At 48.7% G+C, this 25,428-nt stretch overlaps 1 protein-coding gene across 4 annotated transcripts in view; it reads left to right on the forward strand.

The window, feature by feature from the left end:
- The window catches only part of GLT1D1 (glycosyltransferase 1 domain containing 1), a 76,590-nt gene that overhangs the window by 21,148 nt on the left and 30,014 nt on the right, over nucleotides 1–25,428 (forward strand). For 3 of the 4 annotated variants that reach the window (XM_045779192.2, XM_045779177.2, XM_045779202.2), the window contains exons 4-6: nucleotides 6,414–6,465; nucleotides 16,806–16,842; nucleotides 18,330–18,386. In XM_045779192.2, coding sequence (XP_045635148.2) covers nucleotides 6,414–6,465; nucleotides 16,806–16,842; nucleotides 18,330–18,386 — 146 coding nt within the window. Of the gene's footprint in view, nucleotides 1–6,413; nucleotides 6,466–13,777; nucleotides 13,827–16,805; nucleotides 16,843–18,329; nucleotides 18,387–25,428 lie in introns of those variants that run through there. The other variant, XM_087857435.1, reaches the window with a different exon arrangement.

Below are 25,428 nucleotides of genomic sequence, written 5' to 3' on the forward strand. Positions count from 1 at the left end.
CCGCTTTTTGGGATGTTCCCATCTTACCGTAATAAAGCCGATCTCTCTCTCTTCTTTTTTTCATTTCATTTTTTCCTTTTATCTGCACATTTTAATTTTGCCAAGAAGAGTCATGATAAGCAAGTTGTTATACGTTGAACTGTTCAACGACAGTTCCCATTGGGCCAAACTTCTTAGCAGGTCCTGCAGGTGGAAGGCCAGCATTGTGGTCCCGTAGAGAACAGCACACACCGACTCCAGCCCTGTGAGCGCACGCATCAGCCTCGACTCTGAGTGGTTTGGGCCTGGCTCTGAGCTCCATAAGACCATCTGGGAGGGGGTCACTGTGGGCCTTTGGGACAGGACAGTCATCCCTTGTGGGGGGGCTGTGCTGCACATCCCTGAGCGCCGCTGGACGCTGCTCGTCGGTGACATCTGCCGGGCGCTGGGGCTGCTGTCGAACACATTTCTAGCCCCGGCGGGGGGGGGGGGGGTGTTGTCCCCAGTCCAGAACCCAGAGCTGCACTCCCCAACATTTTCCTTGTCCAAGCATACTTAGAACATCATATTTGTACAGCATTGTGGAGTGAACTAGGACAGGTGGGGAAAAAATCACCCCCATTCCTCTGTATCACAAAGATAATGATAATACTTAACATAGTCATAACAGTATAGAAATCCTCTCTGTCTATATGAAAGTTGTTTTAAAAGGCTAAAGAAATCAAAACAAAAGTAGTCTGTCCCTCCCAGGCACCAGTGGCTGTCCGGCCACAGAGCAAGTCTTAGCTGACCATGGAATCACCCTGAATCCAAAGTTTACCAAGACTCCAAGCCTTCAACCCTTGTAAATCTTTGAATCATTGTAAAAAAAAAACAAACAAAAACAAAACAAAGCAGGTGATCATTTTTTTTCTTAAAGTGGACAAACTGCTTTATTAATTCTTTAAAAAGAACACTTCACGGAGGCGTGATTGACATGCAAAGAGCTGTATATTACGAGCACAGACAGCTCGATGGGTTTGAAGCTGGTCTTCATCAGTGAAACCGTCCTCACGGTCTGTGGCATAAACACCTCTATCCCCTCCAGAAGCTTCCTCCCACCCTCTTTATTATTACCACGAAAAGAGCTCTTAATGTGTAATCCACCCTCTCTGCAAGTTCTCGTTTACGCCTCAGCATCATCAACTGTAGGCTCCGGGAGGTCTCCGGGACCTACTCACCTTGTGCAAGTGGAACGCTGTGCCCTCTGATGTCTCCCTTCCTGACCCCTCTCCCCCGACCCTGCAACCGCCATCCTGCTTTCTGCTTCTGGGAGTTGGACTATTTTCGGTTCTCCTAACAGTGGGATCGTACAGTATTTGTGCTTCTGTGTCTGGCTCACTTCGCTGAGCTTGTGTCCTCCAGGTTCATCCGTGTGGTTGCCAAGGGCAGGAATTCCTCCTTCTTCAAGGCTGAGTCATAGTCCAGTGTATGAGCTTATACACTTTCTTTATCCATTTGTCTGTCCATGGACATTTAGGCTGCTCCCGTGCCCCCAGTCAATGGCCAATCACGAAATGTCTGTGGCTCGTCTCGAACCCTCTCATGGCTGAGAGGCCCTGGTCAGGGAATCCAGAACTCCTGGCGTCTTTATGTCACTGGAGCGTTCCTGATCCCTTACAAAGGACACACTCCAGGTTCCGTGGTGCAGCCTGAGGCAACCACCTCTCCTTTCTACAATGTGGGGGTCAGTCTTGCTCCTGAAAACTAGGGCTGCTGTGGGATATCATTCCATTTCAGGGCCCACTTCTTCCTGAGAACTTCCTGGACATAAGTGTGGCCGTACAACCCTGTCCCAGTAGAGAGTGTGCCAGGCGTGCGTGCGCGAGTGTGCACGTCAGATGGAGAGAGAGAGAGTTACGTAAGCAAAGAGTTTGGACCGCTCTTGAAAGGCGCTCTGCCATTAGAGGTCTTCTCGACGCTGTCGCTCTTATACTCTGAACATTAATCACCTTTCGATTCATGCGGTTTGCACTGTCTTACAGAAGGGAAATAATTGTGCTAGGTAGAAACAATACTGAATGAATCCATCTTATGGTATTTTTGTTTGCATTATTCATTGCGTTGTTATTACAACACATTGATTTTCATTTGGGAGGCGTATTGATTCAAGTCAGTGAGTAGGGAAGTCAGATGAATCCTAGCTTTCTTGTCGGACGGCGTATGGCATACTTTTCTGTAAAATAAAGTATTAAACTTGTCTCATTTTATAATGAGTTTTATTTTTAATCAGATACTTTTAAGCAGTTACGTTTTTCTTATGGGGTATATTTTTGAGCTTTTTTATATTTAAAACTTTTTTTTCTGCGTGGTGTGGTACTGAAATTACTACAGCGTCAGTGTTTCGGCTTGTGTTGTAATACGATAAGTATTTGGTAATTACAAAGACCAAATTAGGTGGGAGTTTGAAACTTGTGGAAATTGTTCTGTGAAGCCTCATCTCAGGCTGCACCTGAGAGATTTAATATTGCCCAAAAATGAGCAAAAGAGAGTTTGTAGGAAATAAATTGCCTAAGAAATCGTTTCTCCGTAGGAAATCTATGGCACGTGACGGGTTAGACCATGTGAAACTGTAGGTCAGAATGGTTCAGTGTCGGTCACTTCGTATGCCTTCTCAGCTACGGTGTTCCTGAAGGTGTTTCTGACCAACAAAATCACAGTTACAGTGAGTACGTTTTGAAATGGCGATATTCATCCCACAGTGCAAAAGTGGTAGTTTTACATTTTTGGGTGTGAAATGTGTTATTTTTTTATATGTTTATTTTTAAAAACTTTTTTATACTAATATTTTTTATTATGTTAGTCACCATACAGTACATCCCTGTTTTTTGACGTAAAGTTTGATGATTCATTAGTTGTGTATAACACCCAGTGCACCATGCAATACGTGCCCTCCTTACTACTCATCACCAACCTATCCCATTCCCCCACCCCCCTCCCCTCTGAAGCCCTCAGTTTGTTTCTCAGAGTCCATAGTCTCTCATGCTTCATTCCCCCTTCTGATTACCCCCCCTTCTTTATCCTTTTCTTCTCCTACCGATCATCCTAGTTCTTATGTTCCACAGATGAGAGAAACCATATGATAGTTGTCTTTCTCTGCTTGACTTATTTCACTTAGCATTATCTCCTCCAGTGCCGTCCATGTTGCAGCAAATGTTGAGAACTCGTTCTTTCTGATGGCTGAGTAATATTCCATTGTATATATGGACCACATCTTCTTAATCCAGTCATCTGTTGAAGGGCATCTCGGCTCCTTCCACCATTTAGCTATCGTGCACAATGCTGCTATGAACATTGGGGTGCATATGGCCCTTCTCTTCACTACGTCTGTATCTTTGGGGTAAATACCCAGTAGTGCAATGGCTGGATCATAGGGTAGCTCAATTTTTAACTTTTTAAGGGACCTCCACACTGTTTTCCAGAGTGGCTGTACCAACTTCCATTCCCACCAACGATGTAGGAGGGATCCCCTTTCTCCACATCCTCTCCAACAATTGTTGTTTCTTGCCTTGTCAATTTTTGCCATTCTAACTGGCGTAAGGTGGTATCTCAATGTGGTTTTGATTTGAATTTCCCTGATGGCTAATGATGTTGAACATTTTTTCATGTATCTGTTAGCCATTTGTATGTCTTCATTGGAAAAGTGTCTGTTCATATTTTCTGCCCATTTTTTGATTTATTTGTTTCTCATGTATTGAGTTTGAGAAGTTCTTTGTAGATCTTGGATACCAGTCTTATCTGTAGCGTCATTTGCAAATATCTTCTCCCATTCCATGGGCTGCCTCTTAGTTTTTTTGACTGTTTCCTTGGCTGTGCAGAAGCTTTTTATCTTGATGAAGTCCCACAAGTTCATTTTTTCTTTTGTTTCTCTTGCCTTTGGAGACGTGTCATGAAAAAGGTTGCTGTGGCTGATGTCGTAGAGGTTGCTGCCTATGTTCTCCTCTAGGATTTTGATGGATTCCTGTCTCACATCGAGGTCTTTCATCCATTTGGAGTTTACCTTTGTGTATGGTGTGAGAGGGTGGTCAAGTTTCATTCTTTTGCATGTAGCTGTCCAATTTTCCCAGCACCATTTATTGAAGAGACTGTCTTTTTTCCACTGGATGTTTTTTCCTGCTTTATCAAAGATTAGTTGCCCAAAGAGCCGAGGGTCCATTTCTGGGTTCTCTATTCTGTTCCATTGGTCTATGTGTCTGTTTTTATTTTAAATTTATTTTCTGAGGATCGTGAGGTCAGAAACCCCCTTCATAGTTATCTCCTAGGTGGCTGGGTGTGAACCCAGGGCCAGTGTCTCTGTAGGGAGGGGCTGCAAGGACGAAGGTGTTACCCGCCACTCCGGAATAAACGGGAATGATGGGGTTCGCTCAGTCCTCCCACTGACTCACTCCTGAAGGGTGAACGCGAGCACTCCTCCTGATGAAGACCTTTCTGAGGCTCTCATTCCTCCCTTTGGACTTCAGCCGTGCCGTAGACCCCCCGATGCCGATCCTGATCGAAGGGGGCATGCCGGCGGAAAGGGGGATGGGACGGGGCGGGGACAGTGACAGCCAGCTGCTGGGCGAGGGTGCCTGCGCTCCCTCTAATGCAGTCGGCCCCACGCACCTGCTCTCCGTCTTCCCTCACTCTGACCTGCTTCCTGTTGGAATGTAAGGCAGGACCCCAGCCGTGTGCTTGTTCATGTATTCAGTCTGTGGGTGTTTTTGCCTGCTGGGTGCCGGGCATGACTCCGGGGGCTGGGGGAGTCCCAGCGCACACAGCGACATCCCAGCCTGCACGGGGCAGGCATTCCCCTGGGAGACAAGGTGGTGGTCTTGCCAAAGGAGCGGAGTAACCTTCCACAAGCCATCCTCAGGCCGCACCGTGCATGTATCTAGAAATGCTGTTATGGGGGAAAGGCGTGAGCCTTCTGTCATTGGCCTTATTCCCCGCTCCTCAGCTTTTCTCTACCTTTGGGGTCTCCTCTTTTTTCTTCTCTAGAGGTTTGAGACTGTCCGGTAGTCTGTTCGCTGGCCTCTTGGGGTGCTCGAAGTCGTGGCAGAGGTGTTAGTCCTGGTAGAAAACAGTACAGGAACGACTTGTTGGGCGCTGGACTCCCTGGGGACCGGGGACCTCGCAGCCACTCACATGCACCCTGCTCCTTGTCAGCTCCTTACGGTTTCCCGCAAAGGAGGGTCCCTACGCTGTCCTTGCGCCGTAGCTCTCAGAGTGCAGTGGGTGCCCTCGGAATTGTTTGTTCGCGCCCCCGTCCACGTCCAGGGGCACGGGGAGCATCCCGTGAGGGATGCCAGCGCTCGCATCACCGCTGGGCCGGCCTGCTCATGCCAGCTGCGTGTGGGGTGTGGGGGGTAGAGGCGGCCCTGGTGCGAGGGGTGATGCCCTATGTGCCTCCCCACCCCTTTCTGTCACACCCACACAGAAGGTTTCCTCCTTCCTCCCTTGAATCGGGGGCATGTGATTGACTGGCCAGGAAGGGTGGAAGGTGGTGGGGAGGGAAGGCCCAGAGAAGACAGGCAGGGCAAGGGGTCTCCTCTGGGAAGGAGCCCACCCTTTGGGGTTAGCTAGTGGGGAGGAATCGACCATTAAGGGTTCTTTGTCGTGACCACTATTACTGTGGTGTCTGCTCGTGGTCCTTTCCCATTTCCACTACCCCCTCTGCATTTATTCATCGGAATTCTAGGAGGAAGAGCTATCCTTTTGACCCCATGTGCTTACCCACTTCTTTGTACATCAGTATGGACACGTGGGTATTTATTTTATCTTACTCTCTGGTCATCCATCACTGGGATATATATGGGTGCTCAGGTTGTCCCACGCTGGCCACGGGAGACGCTCTGCGCGGACTCCGGCGTCCTCCCAGCATGCCCTCGGCAGTTTCGAGCAATTTCTTACTGCCTGGCCACCATAAGATGTTCCTGGTTCATCCCATGTGTACCCGGCCCTGTTCTGGAAACAGCCATTGCTTGATAAATGTAGACAGTAACATTCCTGATCCATGTGCATTCGGTGAATTTTGAATACTTCAGCACAGCCTTCCTTCCCTGAAGCTCGTGGACCGACAGCTGGTCCCTGGATGTTCCGAGTGGATAGCTAAATCCTCTGCTGCTGTCCTGCGTCGGCTTCCTGACTTTTCCCTGCCCCTCTGACCTCGCACGGAAGGAACAACCACAAAAATGGACGCGTGGCACTCCACGTGTTTATTTCTTGCGTACACAGCTTGCTTTGATGTGAGTGCAGAGTGAACCTGAAGGCCCCTGACCGCACGTGCTGAAGGCGGGTGGCACCCAGAATTCAGCTCCTTACCTTGTCTCTCACAGTTTGTTTCAGGGAGCCGTTCCCTAGTTCTGTTCATTGAATTCTGCCCTAATTGTTTTCCTTATTTTTGTTCATTTTACTAGATTTGCTGTCGCTTTCACAGAGTCAATGAAGGAAACGGCACAGACCCAGTGGGTACGTGTTTCTTTTGTGCGGTCTTGGCCATCTGGGCTAGGGAGGTGGCAGGGGGAGTGGGGGAGGTGGCAGGGGTGGAGGCTGCGCGGCACTTGGGAACGGACGGTGTTTCTGCTGACACGCCCATTGTGGCCACAAGAGTGTAGGATGTCTCCTGTATACTGATGTTTTTTTCATTTGTGTAGATACTCTTAAGACTCGACTGATTTTTTTAATATTGTTGCTGAATAGCAGAAGTAGCCCAGTCACTGAATCTTTTAATGTTGTTCTGTTTTTCCGCGCTCGGAATGGGTGATTTCCAGGTTGTGCTCGAACAGTTGCAGCCTCCCCGCGTGCTGGGAGAGCAGCGGTCTTTTCGGTGGTAGATGTAGTTTCCAAGGTTGGGCGATTTGTGCGAAGAGCTTGAAGGAATGGAGGACGGTGTAGACAAGTTAGATCCTTACTGGCTGACTCGGGACAACTCGGGGCAGAGATGAGCTGGCGGGAGAGAGTCTCAGCGGGGAGGGAGGCAGACGCCTGGCAGAGCTGGTGCCTGCAGGACGAAAGCAGCCAGCCCAGGGACCACATTGCCCCTGCGGCCCATGCGCACGGGCCTCTGCCATCTAGCAGGGAGAGCAGCGCCTCGGGCGCCAGCGCCGTGGGTCCCTGAGCGGGGCCAGCTCATCCGTTGAGCCCACCGCTATGCCCTTACCGTTTGTCGGCATCATTCCTGTCGCGGGTATCCTACAGGCTCTGTGCTTTCTGTGTAGAGTTTCGATCTGTAAAATCTAGCATGTGGAGCCTGCCGCGTGGGGGCGAGGGCGCACACGGGGCTCTGTGGGACCGTGGTGCCATAGCAAGGCTCTGAACACTGTGCGCGTGCGGATGCGCTCATCCCCGCGGCCGGAGTGCGCCTACCTCCTTCTTCGCATCAGACGCTCCCAGGCAGGAACCGGAGGGCAGTTTAATAACCGTACATCTCCGAAAGACCAGTGACAGGCTTCCTGGCTGCTGGTTTTCTGCTGGACCAGTTTGACTCTCTGCCTTCTAAGAAGGTGGTTGTCTGGGCTGGTGCTGTCAGAGGGGGATCCCTGCAGGCTTCCTGGCCCCCACAAAGCCAAGCCTGTTTGCATCATAACACAGAGACACTGTTGCCTTCCCCGCCTTGGGGGCGCAGTAAAACGTCTGACCCCTCCCTCCCTTCCTCCTAGAAGGCAGTGGCCCCCATCTGAGCCAGTCAGTGATGGTTCACACCACCCCCTGTAAGTAAAAAAAACAAAATCACTTGAAGATCTCCTTGATGAAGCCATAAAAAGATGCATCCAACATTGACCTTGGAATACGTGTTTTTGAACATTGTGTGTGATGGCGCCGAAGCATCCACACCGCTTCCCGCTGCGCTCTGAGGGACGGATGGCGTTCGTCTGGAGGCTCCCGTGTGTTTGAGTCGCAGACTGAACCGGACACATCGCGACATGTGTCACATTAAGCAAAACCACTGGCAGTCTTTGTTGCCAGCGATAACGTTTGAATCGTTGAGCAAAAATGGGAACTTGGGAAAGCCACCCTGCGGCCGACAGCTTCCCCAGGCGTGAAGACCCCCTGGTGAGATCAGCGGTCATCCGAACAAGCGGGATTTGTGTGTTGACGTGGTATAATGACACATCCCCTCATTTGGAAGATCTGCATGCCTCAGGGAACCTGTGTTTTTCCAATGACTGATACACGGCGTGACAATCCTGCGTAGGGGAAAGATCCATCCAAAGTGTGAGCTACACCAATGGACTTTGATGGAGCAGAGTGTGACAGGAGCTCAGGGTCCCTCTTGCATCTAACTTTAGGACAGGACCATTTTTTTGAGTTTTCGTGTAAGTTCCCAAGAGTAACAGCTACAGTGATCCGAAAAGGCTCGCCCCTTCCCAACGACCGATCAGCAAGAGGCCGGCTTTTCTTTACATTTCAGCCAGAACACATCGAATGGAGCAGCAGACGTGGGGACCCAACTGTCCCAAGCCAGGCATGAAAGGAAGCTTTTGCCTGTTGCAGCGTACGGTCCTTGTCCGTGAACTCGCACCCCTTCCCCCACGCGTCTCCATCTTAAATGTCACCTTTGTCCATTGACTTAGGATCCTCCCAAATCGCCGTAGATGTGCTCACTCACTGTATGTTATTTGTTATAAAACAAACCACACCAAATACGATGCCTGAAATCAAACCCGTACTCTTCATTCTCTGTGCTGCCTGCGTCAGCCCAGCCAGGCTGAGTGGTCTGGGGGGCCTCCTTCTGCCGTGGCCGGGGCCTTCGCTGGAGCGCTGGGGACAGCTGAGGCCTCTCTCCTTGGGTCTACCATCCCTCGTGGGCTCTGCAGCGGGGGAGAGCAGGCCCCAGGGAGAAAGCCTTCTTGGAACTTCTGCTTGAGTAATGTTTGCTCCCATCTTCCTGGCCGAAGTCGAGGAGTGGGGATACAGTTGGCCCCGTAATGGGAGAGTCTTCGAGGTGGCCCTGCAGGGGTGCAGACGCAGGGAGAGATGCACTTGGTGCTTGTCCTTGCCTTCACCCTGTGTGGTCGTGAGCTCCCTGAGGACAGGGACAAAGTGGGGTTCACCAGTGCATCCCCAGAGGGTAACACACATCCTCGTGCTCAATAAATATTTGTTGAATTGAATTTACAAGGGACGGACCTTTCTTTAGAACTTGTTCTTACAGAAGTTTCTACACATAACCACAAGTAGCAAGAATAGAAGGGTGCCCTGCACCCAACACCTGCTTACGTTCTTCCATTCTTACTTAACCTACTGTCATTCTCCCCGTCCCACATGTACACACACACACACACACACGCACACCTGCACGCACGCACACATACACACACGTGTGCAGTCGCACACATGCACACACACATATCCATATATGTGTGCACACACTTTCTGGAATATTTTTTTAAAAGTTACAGCCATCGTGCCATTTTCCCTGTAAATGCACTTTGATAAAGATTTTTTTAACCTAAGTACCAGGTTCTGGATAAATTTTTGTGTGGGAAGACCGTAGCATGTAAAGAAGAAATAAAGTAGGACTCAAGAATATTGACATGATTTAAGATTTTTATCAATAAATTTTGGAAGAACTCAAGCGTAGGAATTTGGAAAAGCAGAGAAGTGCACTCTCTGAGTCCCAGACGCACTGAATTAGAGACAAATACTGGAGTTCGGCATAAATATGGGGACTGCTGCTGCAGTGTGACGCTGGCCTCAGGAGCGGGCGGACCGTTCTTCCTGCGTGCACTTCACTTTCACAGGCAGTCAGACGGGAACCGGCCCCAATGCACGGAGCAGGTGCAGTCCGGGCCGGCAGGACGGTAGGGGTGATGACGCCAGTGGAAGGGCCAGCTTGTGTCTCCGAGCCAAGTCCACCATTCGCTGTCACTCAGGTTCCTACATGGGCCGGGTGATCCCGGGTCAGGCGTCTCTGTTTTACTCTTCCACATTCCTTTTTTTTTTTTAACCTTTTTTTTTATGTTAGTCACCTACAGTACATCCTTAGTTGTTGATGTAATGTTTCATGATTCATTATTTGCGTATAACACCCAGTGCACCATGCAATATGTACCCTCCTTAATATCCATCACCGGCCCATCCCATCCCCCCCTCCCTCCCTCGAAGCCCTCAGTTTGTTTCCCAGACTCCACAGTCTCTCATGGTTCATTCCCCCTTCTGTTTACCCCCCTTTCATTCTTCCCTTCCTTCTCCTACCAATTTTCCTGCTATTTCTTATGTTCCATAAATGAGTGAAACCATATGATAATTGTCTTTCTCTGCTTGACTTATTCACTCAGCATAATCTCCTCCAGTCCCGTCCATGTTGCTGCAAGTGTTGGGTAATCGTTCTTTCTGATGGCTGAGTAATATTCCATTGTATATATGGACCACAACTTCTTAATCCAGTCATCTGTTGAAGGGCATCTCGGCTCCTTCCACCATTTAGCTATTGTGGACATTGCTGCTATGAACATTGGGGTGCATATGGCCCTTCTCTTCACTACGTCTGTATCTTTGGGGTAAATACCCAGTAGTGCAATAGCTGGATCATAGGGTAGCTCAATTTTTAACCTTTTAAGGGACCTCCACACTGTTTTCCAGAGTGGCTGTACCAACTTCCATTCCCACCAACAGTGTAAGAGGGATCCCCTTTCTCCACATCCTCTCCAACATTTGTTTCTTGCTTTGTCAATTTTTGCCATTCTAACTGGCATAAGGTGGTATCTCAATGTGGTTTTGATTTGAATTTCCCTGATGGCTAATGATGTTGAACATTTTTTCGTGTGTCTGTTAGCCATTTGTATGTCTTCATTGGAAAAGTGTCTGTTCATATTTTCTGCCCATTTTTTGATTTATTTGTTTCTCATGTATTGAGTTTGAGAAGTTCTTTGTAGATCTTGGATACCAGCCTTTTATCTGTAGTGTCATTTGCAAATATCTTCTCCCATCCCATGGGCTGCCTCTTAGTTTTTTTGACTGTTTCCTTGGCTGTGCAGAAGCTTTTATCTTGATGAAGTCCCACAAGTTCATTTTATCTTTTGTTTCTCTTGCCTTTGGAGATGTGTCATGAAAAAGGTTGCTGTGGCTGATGTCGTAGAGGTTGCTGCCTATGTTCTCCTCTAGAATTTTGATGGATTCCTGTCTCACATCGAGGTCTTTCATCCACTTGGAGTTTACCTTTGTGTATGGTGTGAGAGGGTGGTCAAGGTTCATTCTTTTGCATGTAGCTGTCCAATTTCCCAGCACCATTTATTGAAGAGACTGTCTTTTTTCCACTGGATGTTTTTTCCTGCTTTGTCATACTCTTCCACGTTTCTAACAAAGCATTTAAAATAAAATTGAGCAGGCAGCAAAAGTTCAGTCTTAGGCGATGACTTAGGAGACGCTATAATAAAACTGATAATAAGGAAAGAGTGTTTCCGGTTTTGGCGTTGCCAGCGGTGGGGTAGTTTCTAGATTCGGATGTGAGCCTGTGTTTAATATAGCTTTCTGCCCTTTACTTGGTGGATGAGTTTTCAATGAAGTTCTGTTCAGTACCTTTATGTGATTAGTTTTTACAAATAGAACATCTAAATAATGTAAAGCTTCATTATTCGTCCACATTTATGTAACTATTTTAGATGGATTTTTGTAGAGAGATGATTTTTAGTTATGTATTCTGCACAGTGATGTTTCTTAAGTAATTAAGTTTGGCTCTTCATTATTGAATGGCCAGCTTTTGTTTTTAATTTTGTGTTCTCTATTGTAGTGAGCAGGTCTGACTCAGGGTGTCGTTGAGTTAACCCTACCTCATCATTATCAAACCAGAATCAGATTTCCATAATCCCAGATTAGGAAGATTCGGGGCATTTGCTTCTTATTGCACAAAACTCACTGAAGGTTACTCTACTCGTGGTTACGGTTTATTCTAGGTAAGTCATAGACTTCATCAGACTAAGATCAGCCACACTGAAGAGCTGTGTAGGGCAAGGCTCCCTGGCCTCCTTCCCTGTGGAGTCAAGGCACTCCACCCTCTGGCTGTTGATCTGAGACAATGTGCGCGGAGGATTGCCGCCGGAGAAGCCTACCCAGGCTGAGCCTCCGGCGTCTTTACTGGAGCGCCACTCTGTAGGCCTGACTGATCACTTGACTGCCCACGTGGTTGAAGCCAGTGTCCTGGTGGATGGATGCCACTCGACGCCAAGTCCCCACCCTAAACCGCATGGGTGGTCTTAGTGGTATGGCCCGCTCTCATCCAGAAACCAATGGTTGGGCCTCGCGCTGCCCTAAACAGAGACCCTCCTATGAGGTCTCATGTAAGTTATTTCCCAGAAGTCTCGTGCAAAGGCTAAGTTCTTTATTGCATACTGTCTGTATCCAAAATCGTATTATTTCAATATGTGATCAACATAAAAATGACTAATGAGATAGTTCATATCTTTTTTTGCATGAGGTCTTCAAAATCCAGTGTATCTTTTGCACTCAGGGCACATCTCCGTTCAGACCAGCCCTGGTTCAGGGGCTCCGTGGTCTCGTGCGGCCGGCAGCCGCCACACTGGGCAGCCCAGCTCCGTACATACAAGTGGGGGATGACCTCTTTCAAGATTGCTCAGACACGTGTTCACACAGCATCGGGCCATGGGAGACATCTTCAAGGCCATGTCCCCAGAAGGGGTTTATTGCGTCAGCCCTGGGTCCCTTTCAGCCCTCGAGAAAGCCGGGGCACTCCTTCGGAGGCTCTTCATGACCCCTGCCTCTCTCTGGCTGACTACACAACTCAGTTGGATGGCATTCAATAACCATGGCTTTGCTTTGTCTCTTGTAATTTGAAATGCCTTTGTTTGGGCTTGTCGTTATTTTTCTAGTGTTGTTTACATCGACTTTAACGTGACGTCGTACCTGCTTTGTGAAGGGCACAGTCCCACCCAGGGGCCTCTTCACCAGGTCTGCACGCTGCATCATTCATATTTATCACATAAGTTCAACACTGGTTGTGTTTTCAGAAACCACTGCTCTGTCGGTTTGTGAAGTTATAACCCTGATTTGGCATTTTTAGGAATTTGATTCAGTACCCACGGTGAACTTTGATGTATGCCTTATGGAAATGTAAAGCTGGTCTATACAGAGTGTTGGTTTCTTAGGACAGTACGTAGTGGACATTCAGCACGCAAACTTGTGTTGGAAGTTCAGGCTTCCTTCTCTGAATTCATCGGACTTTCACCAGAAAATATGACTATTTCACACACACACACACACACACACACACACACACACACAGTAAAGCGAATTAGGTATATATCGTAACAAAAGGCTTTTCTCTCCACAGAGGCAACGATCTTGGGTTTACTAGGTCCCCATGGGGTTCAAACCCCCACAGGCCTACAGAAAATTCAACTGCACCGTCAACCCGCTCTTTCTAAGGAGTACTCTGCTAACAGGACACTCTCCAAATTCAAATATTTATTTATGAGCTAGCTGGTTTTAAAATATCTTGAGTTTGAGTTCATGTTGCTTGAAGTGGCTATCAAATTCGAGAAAACGCGGGGATAACCAGAATGGCCCATCTGTACTCTTCGCCAAGGTTAGCGCCGAGCTAAGACTTCTGGTGTTGTTACTTTTTAGAGATTTTTTTCCTAGTTTGGAGCCAGTGCCTCAGTGCCTTCTGGGGCGCCAGTGCTGTGCCTCGCCGCCTTCTGGGGCGCCAGTGCTGTGCCTCGCCTTCCCTGAAGCGGTTTTGTGTGAGGCCGTAGCTAAAGTGTACTTTTACTTTCAGTGTGTGCACGTACTCATCAAAATTCTTTTGGAAATTAAAATGCAGAAAGCAAGACAGATCTCACGGGCTGTCCCGTGCGCAGCTGGCGGCACAGGTGAGCTCCCAAAGCCGACGCCGGTGTTCGCGCCCACCCATCGCGATGAGCCCCGCGCCGACTAATCGCTGAGCTCTGCGTACTGAGCGCATGTTGCCCTGTGAACGCCTTACTCCTTCTTCCTTCTGCATGGCCCGTTGCTCTGCACCTGACTATCTCTCAGCATCACGCTGGCGGCAGCAGGAACCACACAGACCACAGCTTTTGTTAGGGTGCCGCCCCCCAAAGTGGAAACTTAAAACCCTTCATCTCACGGGGTTCCTCCTTAGATGCCCTCCTTGTCTGCGGCCCTCCCTGCAAATACTCTGTAGGAGAAACTGCAGGGGCTGATCATACCCTAGGAAGCTAATCATTTTTAATAACTTCTATTAAGATTGGCTTTCCTCTGAGATTTCGTGACGGAACTGGAAGTGTTCTTTGCATTCTTCTTCCCCAAATGAGATCCCTGGGAATTGAAAAGTTTTAATGTAACTCAGAGGATGGAAACCTCATCAGTCCCAGAGCCCAGACGGCCCCCTTCACAGGATCATGACCTGAGGGCTCAGACATCTGGAATGACCAGAAATGCTTCGAATTCATCAAATCACCAAAGCACAGAATGGCAGGGGGAGCTTTTCAATAACATCAATAATCCCCAGGTATTTACTCCATAGATTTAACTGTTTCTTAAAAACGGTCTTCCCTCCAGTTTTCCTGTTGGCATTCCTATTCCTTGCAGTGCCGGCCAGCGTTGGATCCCACGGGACTGGATCCTGATCCAGTCTTTGGAGACACTTCTCATCCCATTCGTGTGTCTTTTCTTCTTTTATTTTCTTTCCTTGCTTAAAAACCAATTTCTAAGGGAACAGGGTGGGAGGAGAAGGAAGAGAACCACATCCCCTGAAAAGACCCCAATTCCTGTGTGTTTTTTTTTAACAAAGGTATATTTTGAGAACTTTCCACTTATAAGCCATGATTGTTTAAAAGCAATTTGTAGCTCTTTTAAAAGTACTTTTTAACAAAGCCATCGTCAGAAGTTGCATTGCCATTTCAAAATAAAAATTAGTATTTTTGTCACCCATACACCCTGCAATTATACATATGTTTCAAAAATAACATTTACTGTGGTTTCTACCTACAAAGAGCTTAATTTCAGGTCATATAAATTTTGAAAGCAGGGGATCTATTTGTTGTTGTCTGTTATTCCATTATAAAGAGGCATGAATTAGCGTTTGGGTCTGTTAGGAAGCCAGGGGCATTTATAAGTATCTATCCAACAGGACACTGGCTTTTTATATCTAGTAATGGGCCAAACTGAGTAACGGTTCCTCATAGACACCGTGGAGTATCCTCCTTCCCTCCCCCCTACACACACACACACACACACACACACACACACACACAGCCTGCTTTTTCATTTTCTGCATCAATGAGCTAATCTTGCAAGGGAAGTGATATACAAGGATTTTGACTCTTACGTTATTTCAAGGCAAGAGAAACAATAAATATTGAACAAAGAAACCTAATTTGTATTTAGAGCATTTTAATATAGATAATGCTTTTCAAAATCAATATAAGCCAGTTGAATTTTGCCAGATTTCTTTTATTATAAAGATTAACAATAAGCCAGGTCCAGATTTCTTTTATATTGTAACTCTATTTTCTTCACTTACTAGGATGAGATCTTAAAATGTTATTCCTGACATGTTTTAAATGTTCATATAGGACTTGATACTTATTTTCTCATGCTTTGAGTAGATTTAAGGGAAATAATGCTCAAAGATATGTAAAGACCAGCAGCTAAATCCAGAAATTTCCACATAGAGTCCATTCATTCTGCTTATGTAGTTGGGATGCCAGTTTAATTTTTTGTTTGTTTCAGAAGGAATTTTCTTGAAGGGAGCATTGTGGGTTTATGCATTTCTAATTGCAGACGGAGAATATTTGTCTTGGAAACAGAGGCAAGGCAAAAACCCTACTTTGCCTTCCCTTAATTAATCAAATCTACATAGAAGGACATTGAACCTGTTTTTGTCGAACGCTGGTGTTCACTTTGCAGTTTAAACGCGAGGCTGGTAAGTTTCGCCAGCATGTTAGCACACGTTTCTCGGAGCCGCCTGAAGCAGCAGCACGCCTGGCCTCCTCTGCACACAGTGGAAGTCCCCAGCGTTCCAGTGAGATTATCATTACACAAAAGGAGGATGTTAGGACTCTGGACTTCAATTCCTAATTTCAAATTGTTGCTATTAGCCATTTTTTCCATTAAAATTCACATTTTTTTCACTAGTAGGGAGGAGAATTTTTAAAACTATTTTAAGGCTTCCTATTTTAAGGGCATTTAAAAAGGGGAGCATCCCCTCTGCGTGGTGAATTGAGGGCGACGGTCCAGGCGCTAGTGTCTCAGACAGAGACTGTAACACGAAGGACAGAAGCAAAGCACACTGAGGTCCCTGTCGGGTAGGGACTTGCAGTCCGCCGCCCTGCAGATGGCTGGATGCCGCAGCTCCCGGGGCCCTTCCCTCTCCTCCTCGGCGCCCCCTCCCCATGTCTTCCCCGCAGGTAGGGGCTGGGGAGTGGACTCTCCCATTCTAGGATCTGTGTCCCCAAACCAGGGTTCCCAAACGTCTGCCTCCAGCTCCCGCACATGGTAGACAGGCTCCGCGTGGGCTCTGCCGTCGGCGTGTTCGCTGTCTGAGCTTCCGTAACCTTCTGCTAACGTAGTAACCATGCAGCCGTAATCACGCGTCGCGCCTAACGTAAGGGGCCTCCTTCTTTGTGCTTCTTACCTTGAAGGTGCCGTGGTTTTAATGGCCTAACCCCCATTAAAAGCGGAAGGAATTCTCTGCTCTTAGAAAGTAACTAGTGTGTGAGCAGATGCGTGGATGACTCTTTGTGACGTGTTCCAAGGCGATTGTTTCTTTATGGCCTCCATTGTTTCTAAAAAGCAGTTGTAATGGACTACCCAATTTACTTTTTCCCTTTCTCCTTTCTTTTCTAAAGCCGCACGCCAGGGATAAGATCTACATCCAGAGCCAAGGTAAGAATATTAAAATTTACGTATTTTTAAAAGACAAGTCCTTTTAGACACAGGTACTGACGTGTTTGTGGATGAAATAACACGGTGCCTTCCATTTACCTACTGATAATTAGCATGGATGGTCTGTTATTTCCTAACGTGAAGATAAAGGACAAATACAATGAAATTATAAAAGAACAACTTAAAATACAGGTCCTTTAACCTTTGCGACCAGTAGAAGTACAATGTGCTCTCTCAGGGGTCTGTTTACAAAAGGAGAAAGCTGAGCTTCTCCGTTTTAGTTGAGTTGGGGGGAAGCAGAGCCGTTCTGCTCCCTCCTCACCCCTTGCTGCCCTCATCCAGTCCCACCCCGACGGTGGCCTGCACGGCCTTTCAGGGACACCCTCAGCATCTGAACACAGCGACGGAACCAGTGTGTCGTTGTTTGAACAGTAGGAATCACCGCGAGAGGCCGTTGCAAGAGGAGCGCGTAACCCACTGCACACTCGGATCAGCGCAGGTGCGAGGCGCAGAGGGGCGCAGGCCCCCAAGGCCCGCCTCGGCTGCACCGTGCATGGTCCCGGCTGTACGTGCTCCGGTGGCTTCAGTGTGATTTTTAGCAGAAGGATCACTGACCAAATAAGCCCTTTCTTGGAACACCCATTTTAAAAAAGATGCACTGAGTCTGTACATATGTATAAAAGTGTCTCTCAGCGTCAGGGCAGGTGTGGGTCTCTGTCATGGCCTGATTTCTAGCCGAGGAACATGCTGGCGCACCAGGCAAACACGGGTTCGGACGCGACCTAGCCCACCTACACCCCGAGTTGCTGTGAACACCGTTTAACCTGTGTGAGCCTGTTTCCAGCTGGACAAACTGGGGGACTCAGCGTGCCTAGCAGAGCTTTAAGGGGTCCCAGGAGTGTGTGGACTGCACCCACCCAGCGTCTATGCCCAGGGCGGGTACTAAAGTGAGTCATCTGTGTTGTTCAGTGCAGGTGACGATCTCACAGATTGCAGAGAGGGTTAAATGACTTAATTTACATGTCCTAAAACTTCAGATGTTTCCTGTTATCAGGATAAGCTGTTCAATGTTGCCTCTGAATTTCCTACATCTTAAAATGCCCAGTTCAAGAGAATTTTAAACTTACATCTGTTCGAGGAGGTGGCACGGGGAGCAGGCAGTCATGTGTGGTGTGGAGAGGGCTGGGACTAGGAACTTGAAACAGAGACGTAACTCGTATGTGCGGCTGTGGTGTAGACGCCTGTTGCTTCCGGGCCTTCGTTAGAGACTCGCGTTTCCCACCACCTGGCGGCTGTCCCGCCCCGTGATGGATGGCGAGGTCGAAGGGGGTGCACCTTTCCTCGATGGGGACCCCTGGGCTCCCTTCGAACCTCCCATGTGAGGGTCGAACATGTGCTCACAAGGCACTCAGAACTTCGAGCGCGTCGACACAAGCTCGCTGGTTCCATCTCATCAGCGTGGACTCTCTCTCTTTCCTTCGACCCAGGAGTCATGACAGTACCGAATGCCGCCTTTAACTGGAACACCTTCCTTCACCGTTCAGGTAAGAGATGAATCTTCTCGCGAGATTTTGACCAGGGCGCATCCTGTCCAGTGGTGTCAGGTACATGCGGTGCTCACGTGGTTTTGGAAAAGAGGTTCTTCAGGTCAAAGGGAACAAGGGAAGGGAGGAGCAGGAACTGGGGTCAGGACACACCTGGGGCTTCTCTCTGTTCCCTGAAACGTCATGAGTGTCGTCTTCCTTGGGAGAATGAGAGGAAGAGGCGGTTTGGAGGAGGAGTTTTAATACATTCTGGGTTCAAGTCTTCTGTGAGATACGTGCATACATGTGAATATTTTCTCCTGTTTCCTCTGGTTTACCTTTCCATTTTCTTCTAGTTTATCCATTGTTCGTTAATGGTTAGCACTGTCTGGGCGCTGATCAAGAAACCTTTGCCTGCTCCGAGTTCACAGAAATATTTCCCCTATTTCTTTTCCTCCAGAAGTGTTCGTGTTTTAGCTCTTTCATTCAGATTATAACCCAGCTGAAATTCATTTTCGCCTGTGATATGAGGTAGGGATCAAAATCCCTTTCTTTCTGAACGGTGTGCTAGTATCATTCTTCGAAAACGTTCTTCTTTCTTCACTGACTCACTCCGCGGAAAATCGGTTCACCGTGTGTGAGTGTCCGTGGACCCGCACGTCTACCCTTATGCTGACGTCGCGTTGTCTTCTCGCCGCAGGCTTATAGAATGTTGAGAAATCAGGTAGTGTGAGTCAGCACCTCTGCTTAACAGTTGTTTCAGCTGACCTAGGTTTTTTGCATATCCGTATGCATCTCCACTCACCCTGTCAATCTCTAGCAAAACCCCCTTGCACTGACCTTAAGTTGATTTAGGGAGAATGGATATCCTAAAGATAATGTCTTCAAGTCCATGAACTTGATCTATTCGTCCACTTTTTTAAGTCTCATTTACCTTCATAATGATTTTTACAGGTCCTTGTCTTTTTAAAAAGAAAATTTTGGGGGCGTCTGGGTGGCTCAGTCAGTTAAGCATCTGCCTTCGGCTCAGGTCATGATCCCAGGGTCCTGGGATCGAGTCCTGCGTTGGGCTCCCTGCTCAGCGGGGAGCCTGCTTCTCCGTCTCCCTCTGCTGCTCCCCCTGCTTGTGCTCTCTCTCTCAGTGTAAAATAAGTAAAATCTTTAAAAAAGAAAATTATTCTTAAGGATTTTATTTTTGATGCCACTCTAAAGGTTTTTTAAATTTTATTTTTGAATTGTTTGTTGCCAGTATACAAAAATAATTGACTTTTGACATTATATCCTGAAATCTTATAAATTTAATCTATTAATTTCATCGGAGCCCTTGTGCATCAAGCTTAATGTCCCCTGGAAAGGCAGCATCAATGAGCATGCCCATCAGCGATGCTATGCAGGTGCCATTTTCCCTAGCCCTCGTGGTTTCCGTACGTGGTATGATCCAAGCACAGTCACAACATTTAAACAAAATTTTCTTGCACAGTATCTTTAAATATAGACAGTTTTTTGTCTACCCATGAGGCCCATAAGCGTACGCTCTTGGGGACTACCACGGCCTTCCAGGCCGACCAGCCCGGTAATTCTGCTGAAGGTGTGCGAACAGCTAACACTGACTCACCAAACGCACTGGGAGGTTTAAGAACTCATCTGTTTTAACCCACACACTGCTTCTCTCGAGAGTCCACGGTGCAAGGGTACTGTCGGGGGCGGGGAAGGGGGTCTGACGTAAACTTGAGAGAGGAGCTGGAAATGCAAACCACAGGCCCCGTCTGCAGCCAACACGCAGACCCCCAAGCCTATTTTCTCTCCAGAAACATCACACAGAAACCCCCACCACCTACTGTGTGTTGATGTTAGGTTCCCTTGGAAAAAGAAGACGTCCAAGCATTTTATTAGAAACAAGTTTCCAAGTGCATCCGTCAGCCTTGGGGCCAGCAGCAGGGCTGTTCCCCATGTCACAGAGGAACCGCGCTGCCCTGCTGCTCTGTCGCACCGGGAAGTGTGGGCCGTTATTCAGAAGCAGCCGGCCCCCATAAATCTGTTGGGAGCTTACTTCAGCTTCTATCCATCACGGGACGCCGTTGCAGTGTGACTAGGGGTCATAATTTCCAAAAGGAGAGTGATTTTCCATCAAGCCTGTAGTCTCTGGTTGATTGTTTCATTGGTCTTACTACGGAGTGATTAATGGAACAGCCGAGGGATGGGCAAGACTCCTCCAGAGACCCCCCAGGCAGCAGTCCCCACTTCACGTGTGCAGTCAGAAGCTGTGAGCGTGTCTGGGACCCGCAGCAGAGGGAAGCGCGATGGTGTCATGGTCGCCAGCCCTGCTGGATCCTGGCGTCCGGTGGAGGCAGAATTAATCAGCGTCTCTGGGTTTTATGACCGGGCGTCTGTTCTCATTTGTGGGGTCATTCATCGTTGTCGTCTTTCAGACTCCAGAGATGGACTGTCTTCCCCACCCATCCTCGATCTTAGCCTGGCCTCCGGGGCCCGTGAGTGTGATCTGTCATTTCCACTTGAGCCTCAGACGGCGAAAACAGAAGATACGGTGAATTCGACGCAGACTACTAGTGAGCAGATACTCACCCCCTACATCCTTGTGAACTGCTAACCTTGCAACCACAGGGAGTGGGTGGGGAGGGTGTCATTTAACAGTGCGTGCCCGAAGACGAGTGCCTGGTCAGTCCCCAAGGGCTCCCGTCGGCTTCTCGGGTCTCCGATGTTGATTCTGTGATGCATGCTCCTTAACAGTGTGTTTAAAGTCCTTCTGAGAATATCCAGTTCTCTCTCTGAGCTCTGGCTAACAACCTACTAAATCTTTTTAGCTTAAAACATTGAACGATGTTTATGCTAACCAGATTTCACGTTCCAACAAGCCAGCTAGGGAAAAGTAAAGAATAAAGTAGACTAAAGGCACTAAGTGGCATCGTGATAATTTTCCACATGGTATTTACGGTACTTATTCTGATCGGAAGATACACGTGCAGGCGTCCAGTCAAGTTTCCGTGCAGTTTTTCTGTGCATTTCCATGTCCAACTTGAACGTTGCTCTGGTTCAATGATGCGTGAGTTTTGCTTTGAAATGCCAATGACCAAACGCACCGAAAGCACGATTCTTTGTAAGCTGTCACACCCAAAACCACGGCAGCTGGAACGTGACCATACCTTCCTGATTTGTTTGTGTTTCTACTGTTGTTTTTTTTTTTTTTTAAAGATTTTATTTATTTATTCGACAGAGACAGACAGCCAGCGAGAGGGGGAACACAAGCAGGGGGAGTGGGAGAGGAAGAAGCAGGCTCATAGCGGAGGAGCCTGATGTGGGGCTCGATCCCGTAACGCCGGGATCACGCCCTGAGCCGAAGGCAGACGCTCAACCGCTGTGCCACCCAGGCGCCCCTGTGTTTCTACTGTTAACGTGTCTATTTCGTTTTCTTCCCCCTCCTTCTGTAAACTGTATCTGTGTTTCTACGTGCAGACTCAAATAGGCCAACTCAGATGCTAGTATTTCTCCTCCTTGGCAGTGCCTAGGAAAACCCTTTGTTTTTCATGGGGAAAATTCATGTTACCAGATCCCTTGATATTTTCACAGCCCCCAAATCAGATTTTCCAGCTAAAATCCACTACATCTAAGGCGCTCAACTGAAGTCCTTTGATCTTTTCTCCTTATAATAACCCACGGAAAAAAAATAAATGAACAGAGCGGCCAGAACAGAAGACGGGAGAGAAGGTGGCTTAGCACGGATCGGGGCAGTGCTGCGGGGCCGGCTGGTGAGGCAGGCAGAGGGCTGGGCAGCGTGGCGGGCGCTCCGCCCACGGGGGCCAATGCGGTGCCAGCCCGCGAGAGCGACTCCTTCTGTTTTCAAGATAAAAATACCATTCTCCAGGAAATGGTAACATCGGAGGGACGGACGAGAAAGTCTGTGCATCTGTGAAGGATGAGTTCAGACCCTGACTCATGTTCAAGCTGGATGTTTACAAACAGCAGGAAGAGAAGGAAGTCTGCAGCCAAAAGGAAGACCTGAAATCCACCAAAACATCGGCTAGGCTCCTGCCTCGCCTCCAGACGTCCACAGGCCAGTTTCTGTTAGTTCTGCTCTGAATGTAAGAATGGCCACCATACGTGTCCCCAGCCGTGGCCCGGGACAGGCGGAGCGGGCGCTTCCGTGTGCTGGGCTGCGGCATGTGCTTGCTCGATTGTGACTTCCCAACCCTTCTCTCTAGATCCTCGAAAACGGTGCTGCTGTGGGTGAGAAGCGCGTGGAAGCTACTCAAACCCAAATGCTGTCTTTGCGTTTTATTCTTAAAATCTTGTAAATCCTAGAATAAGGCAAAGCATTTAGTCCTTTGTCCTGCCATGGGCTAATTCCGTTTCCTAAGTTCTCATGAAATTTACTCTCCAACGTGGGAAGAAGATGAGAAAGACAACAGAAGAGAAGGTTAGCTCTGTCTCCATCCAGGGTCTGGTTAAGTCAGGGCTCTCAAAATCACGGAGTGAGTTGGGGACCAGCACTTTTATTTTTTTATTTTTAAATTTTTTTAAAAAGTAGGCTCCTTTCTTACTGTGGGGCCCAATACGGGGCTTGAACTCACGGCCCTGAGTTCAAAACCTGAGCTGAGATCAAGAGTCAGATGCTCGGGACGCCTGGGTGGCTCAGCTGGTGAAGCGTCTGCCTTCGGCTCAGGTCATGATCCCAGGGTCCTGGCTTCGAGGCCCACATCGGGCTCCCTGCTCCGCTGGGAGCCTCCTTCTCCCTCTGCCTCTGTCTGCTGCTCCCCCTGCTTGTGCTCTTTTTTTCTCTCTCTCTGACAAAAAAATAAAATCTTAAAAAAAAAAAGAAGAGTCACATGCTCAACTGATTGAGCCTCCCAGGTGCCCCAGGGACCAGCACTTTAAAAAACTGAAATAAGATAGAAAACATCAGAGTTCCTCATGTGTAATAAGGCTAATTTTGGCGGTGGGACTGTGTGTGTATGTGAACACACATATATCATGTGTACAAGGTTTCAGTACAACATGTGTATCTCACCGTCAGTCACAGGACATTGTGCATCGTGGGTTACTCCCTCTCCAGCCTGGCTTCCTCGGGATCCTGGCGTAGGGGTAGGTGGCAGCCCACTTCTCCCAGCGCCACCTGAGCAGAAGGCCCGCTGATGTTGTGAACCACGTGTCACAGCAAAATAAAGGGACAGAATAGGTTTCCAACATCCAAGCCTGTCACACAGCAAAAGTGCAGAAGCACATGGAGTCTTTCTACCAAGACGGCACACAGGTGCGTAAAGTAGGGCTTGCCTTGGCTGCCGGCGCCAGATGCCGTCTCTGTGTTTGTTTGCTATTGTCCTTTTTTTTCCAATTCATTACTACAGGTTTCCTGAGTTCCGCCTCTTGGATACCTTCATGTGTCTCCTTCTACCCTCCTTCTTGTCCTCTTCTCACATAGCTGAGCAGACATTCCGGGTACGTCATGACGACGGTGGCTGTGATGCTGTGTCCTGCCCAGGGGGTCACATGGAGACACAGCACATCAGCTCCTCCCTTACTGGGAGCCGGTATATATATAAAAACTGTGCACGCGTGTGCATGTGTGCACACAGACACCCTACGTACCCTGGACTGAGGCTGCCTCCCGTAGTGAAGAGGGCATCCCCTTGGTTTCTCCCTGTCCCTCTGTTATCTTTCCGTTGTCACTGATACTTTTCATGAAAGCACTTTTAATTTTTGTCCTCGTCGTTCGTTCCCTCTCCGGCTGTAGCTTCACTGATGGCTCTTGCCCAGTAGTGAGGGATTTCTCTGTGTCCCACATCTGACCTTCCTGTCCCTTCAAGGACTTCTTCAATGTTATCATCCATTAAAGGGAATAGCTCGTCTCCCGGCCTCAAGTTCCTCTGATCTGGGATGCGGATTCTGCACATAACTTCTAGCTTCGACTTTTGGGCAAATAGTAAGCTCTGTACTCCTAGGATTAGTTTCAGGGTACTCAGAATAGTGGGGAAATACTTTACAAACACCACACCTTGATGAAATTGTCAGCAGTTACTCTGGAGACCGTGGTGCCCTTTGAGGGCCCTTCTCAGGGGGACACCCCGGCCTTAGCACGTGAGCAGACGCCGTCTGAGACGCGGTCATGCGTGGTCGGTACGCAGCACGTGTGGCCGCGTGGAGGTGGTATCACTGCGTCTCCTCGGTCGCTCTGATGACGCTGCCGGGCAAGGCTCACAAAAGCACCGAGAAACAAAGTGTGTGCAGTAAGGAATGGCTGCAATAAAATGCGTGAACGAAAACCTCTCACCTGCATGCTTTATGCCCAGTTACACGCGCCTGGAAATGATGACGTCCTAGGTCAGCTTGTGTTAATTCTCCGGATAATTGCCTGTCGCTGCACAACACACCACCCCATGTAAAGGGCCCTCAAGAGCCCCGTTTCCCGTGACGGGGCCAGCAGCTCGGCCCAGGCTTGGGGGCGGCTCCTGCCAGCCTCACCTGCCTGCTGCTGGGCCCGTGCTCCCTTTGCGGTGGGCTGAGGCCTGCGGCTCCTGCGTGGCCCTCTCCAGCGGGGCGGCCGGGCTTCTCCTCGCAGAGCCCCGTCCTCAAGGAGGCAGCCGGCCTGGCTGCGAGCGGTAGTGCTCCGGGGGTGAGAGACAGCGACACGGGGCTTCCCACGGCCGAGACTCGGAAGTCCCTCTCGGTCCTTCCACTGGGCTCTGCTGGCCGACGCTCATCGCCAGGCCGGCCAGAGCCAACAGGCCAAGAAGACCCTCCAGCTCTCGAGGAGAGGAGCCACTGTGCGACCTAAAGCCTTTATTCCGCGTGCCCGTGGGCCCGTCCACATTCAATGTGTGCACCTCAGTAAACACGCACGGACTGGGGAATACGTTACTACATAAAACACCCTCTACTCGCGTGACGAAATGCTCTTCCTAACCGAAATTGTATCCAAATATTTTCCAGGACCCGCGGCTCACATTTCCGTAAGAGGTGCCCCTACCTCATTGCACAGGGGAGTCCTGTTTACCGGGCTGAACTCAGCTCGGGTTTGCCCACCGGCAGGGGCAGTTTGTCCGTGCAGTGA

The sequence above is a fragment of the Ursus americanus genome, chromosome 30 (genome assembly GCF_024610735.1).
Source record: "Ursus americanus isolate L20-20 chromosome 30, mUrsAme1.1.p, whole genome shotgun sequence".
Taxonomy (NCBI): Eukaryota; Metazoa; Chordata; class Mammalia; order Carnivora; family Ursidae; genus Ursus; species Ursus americanus.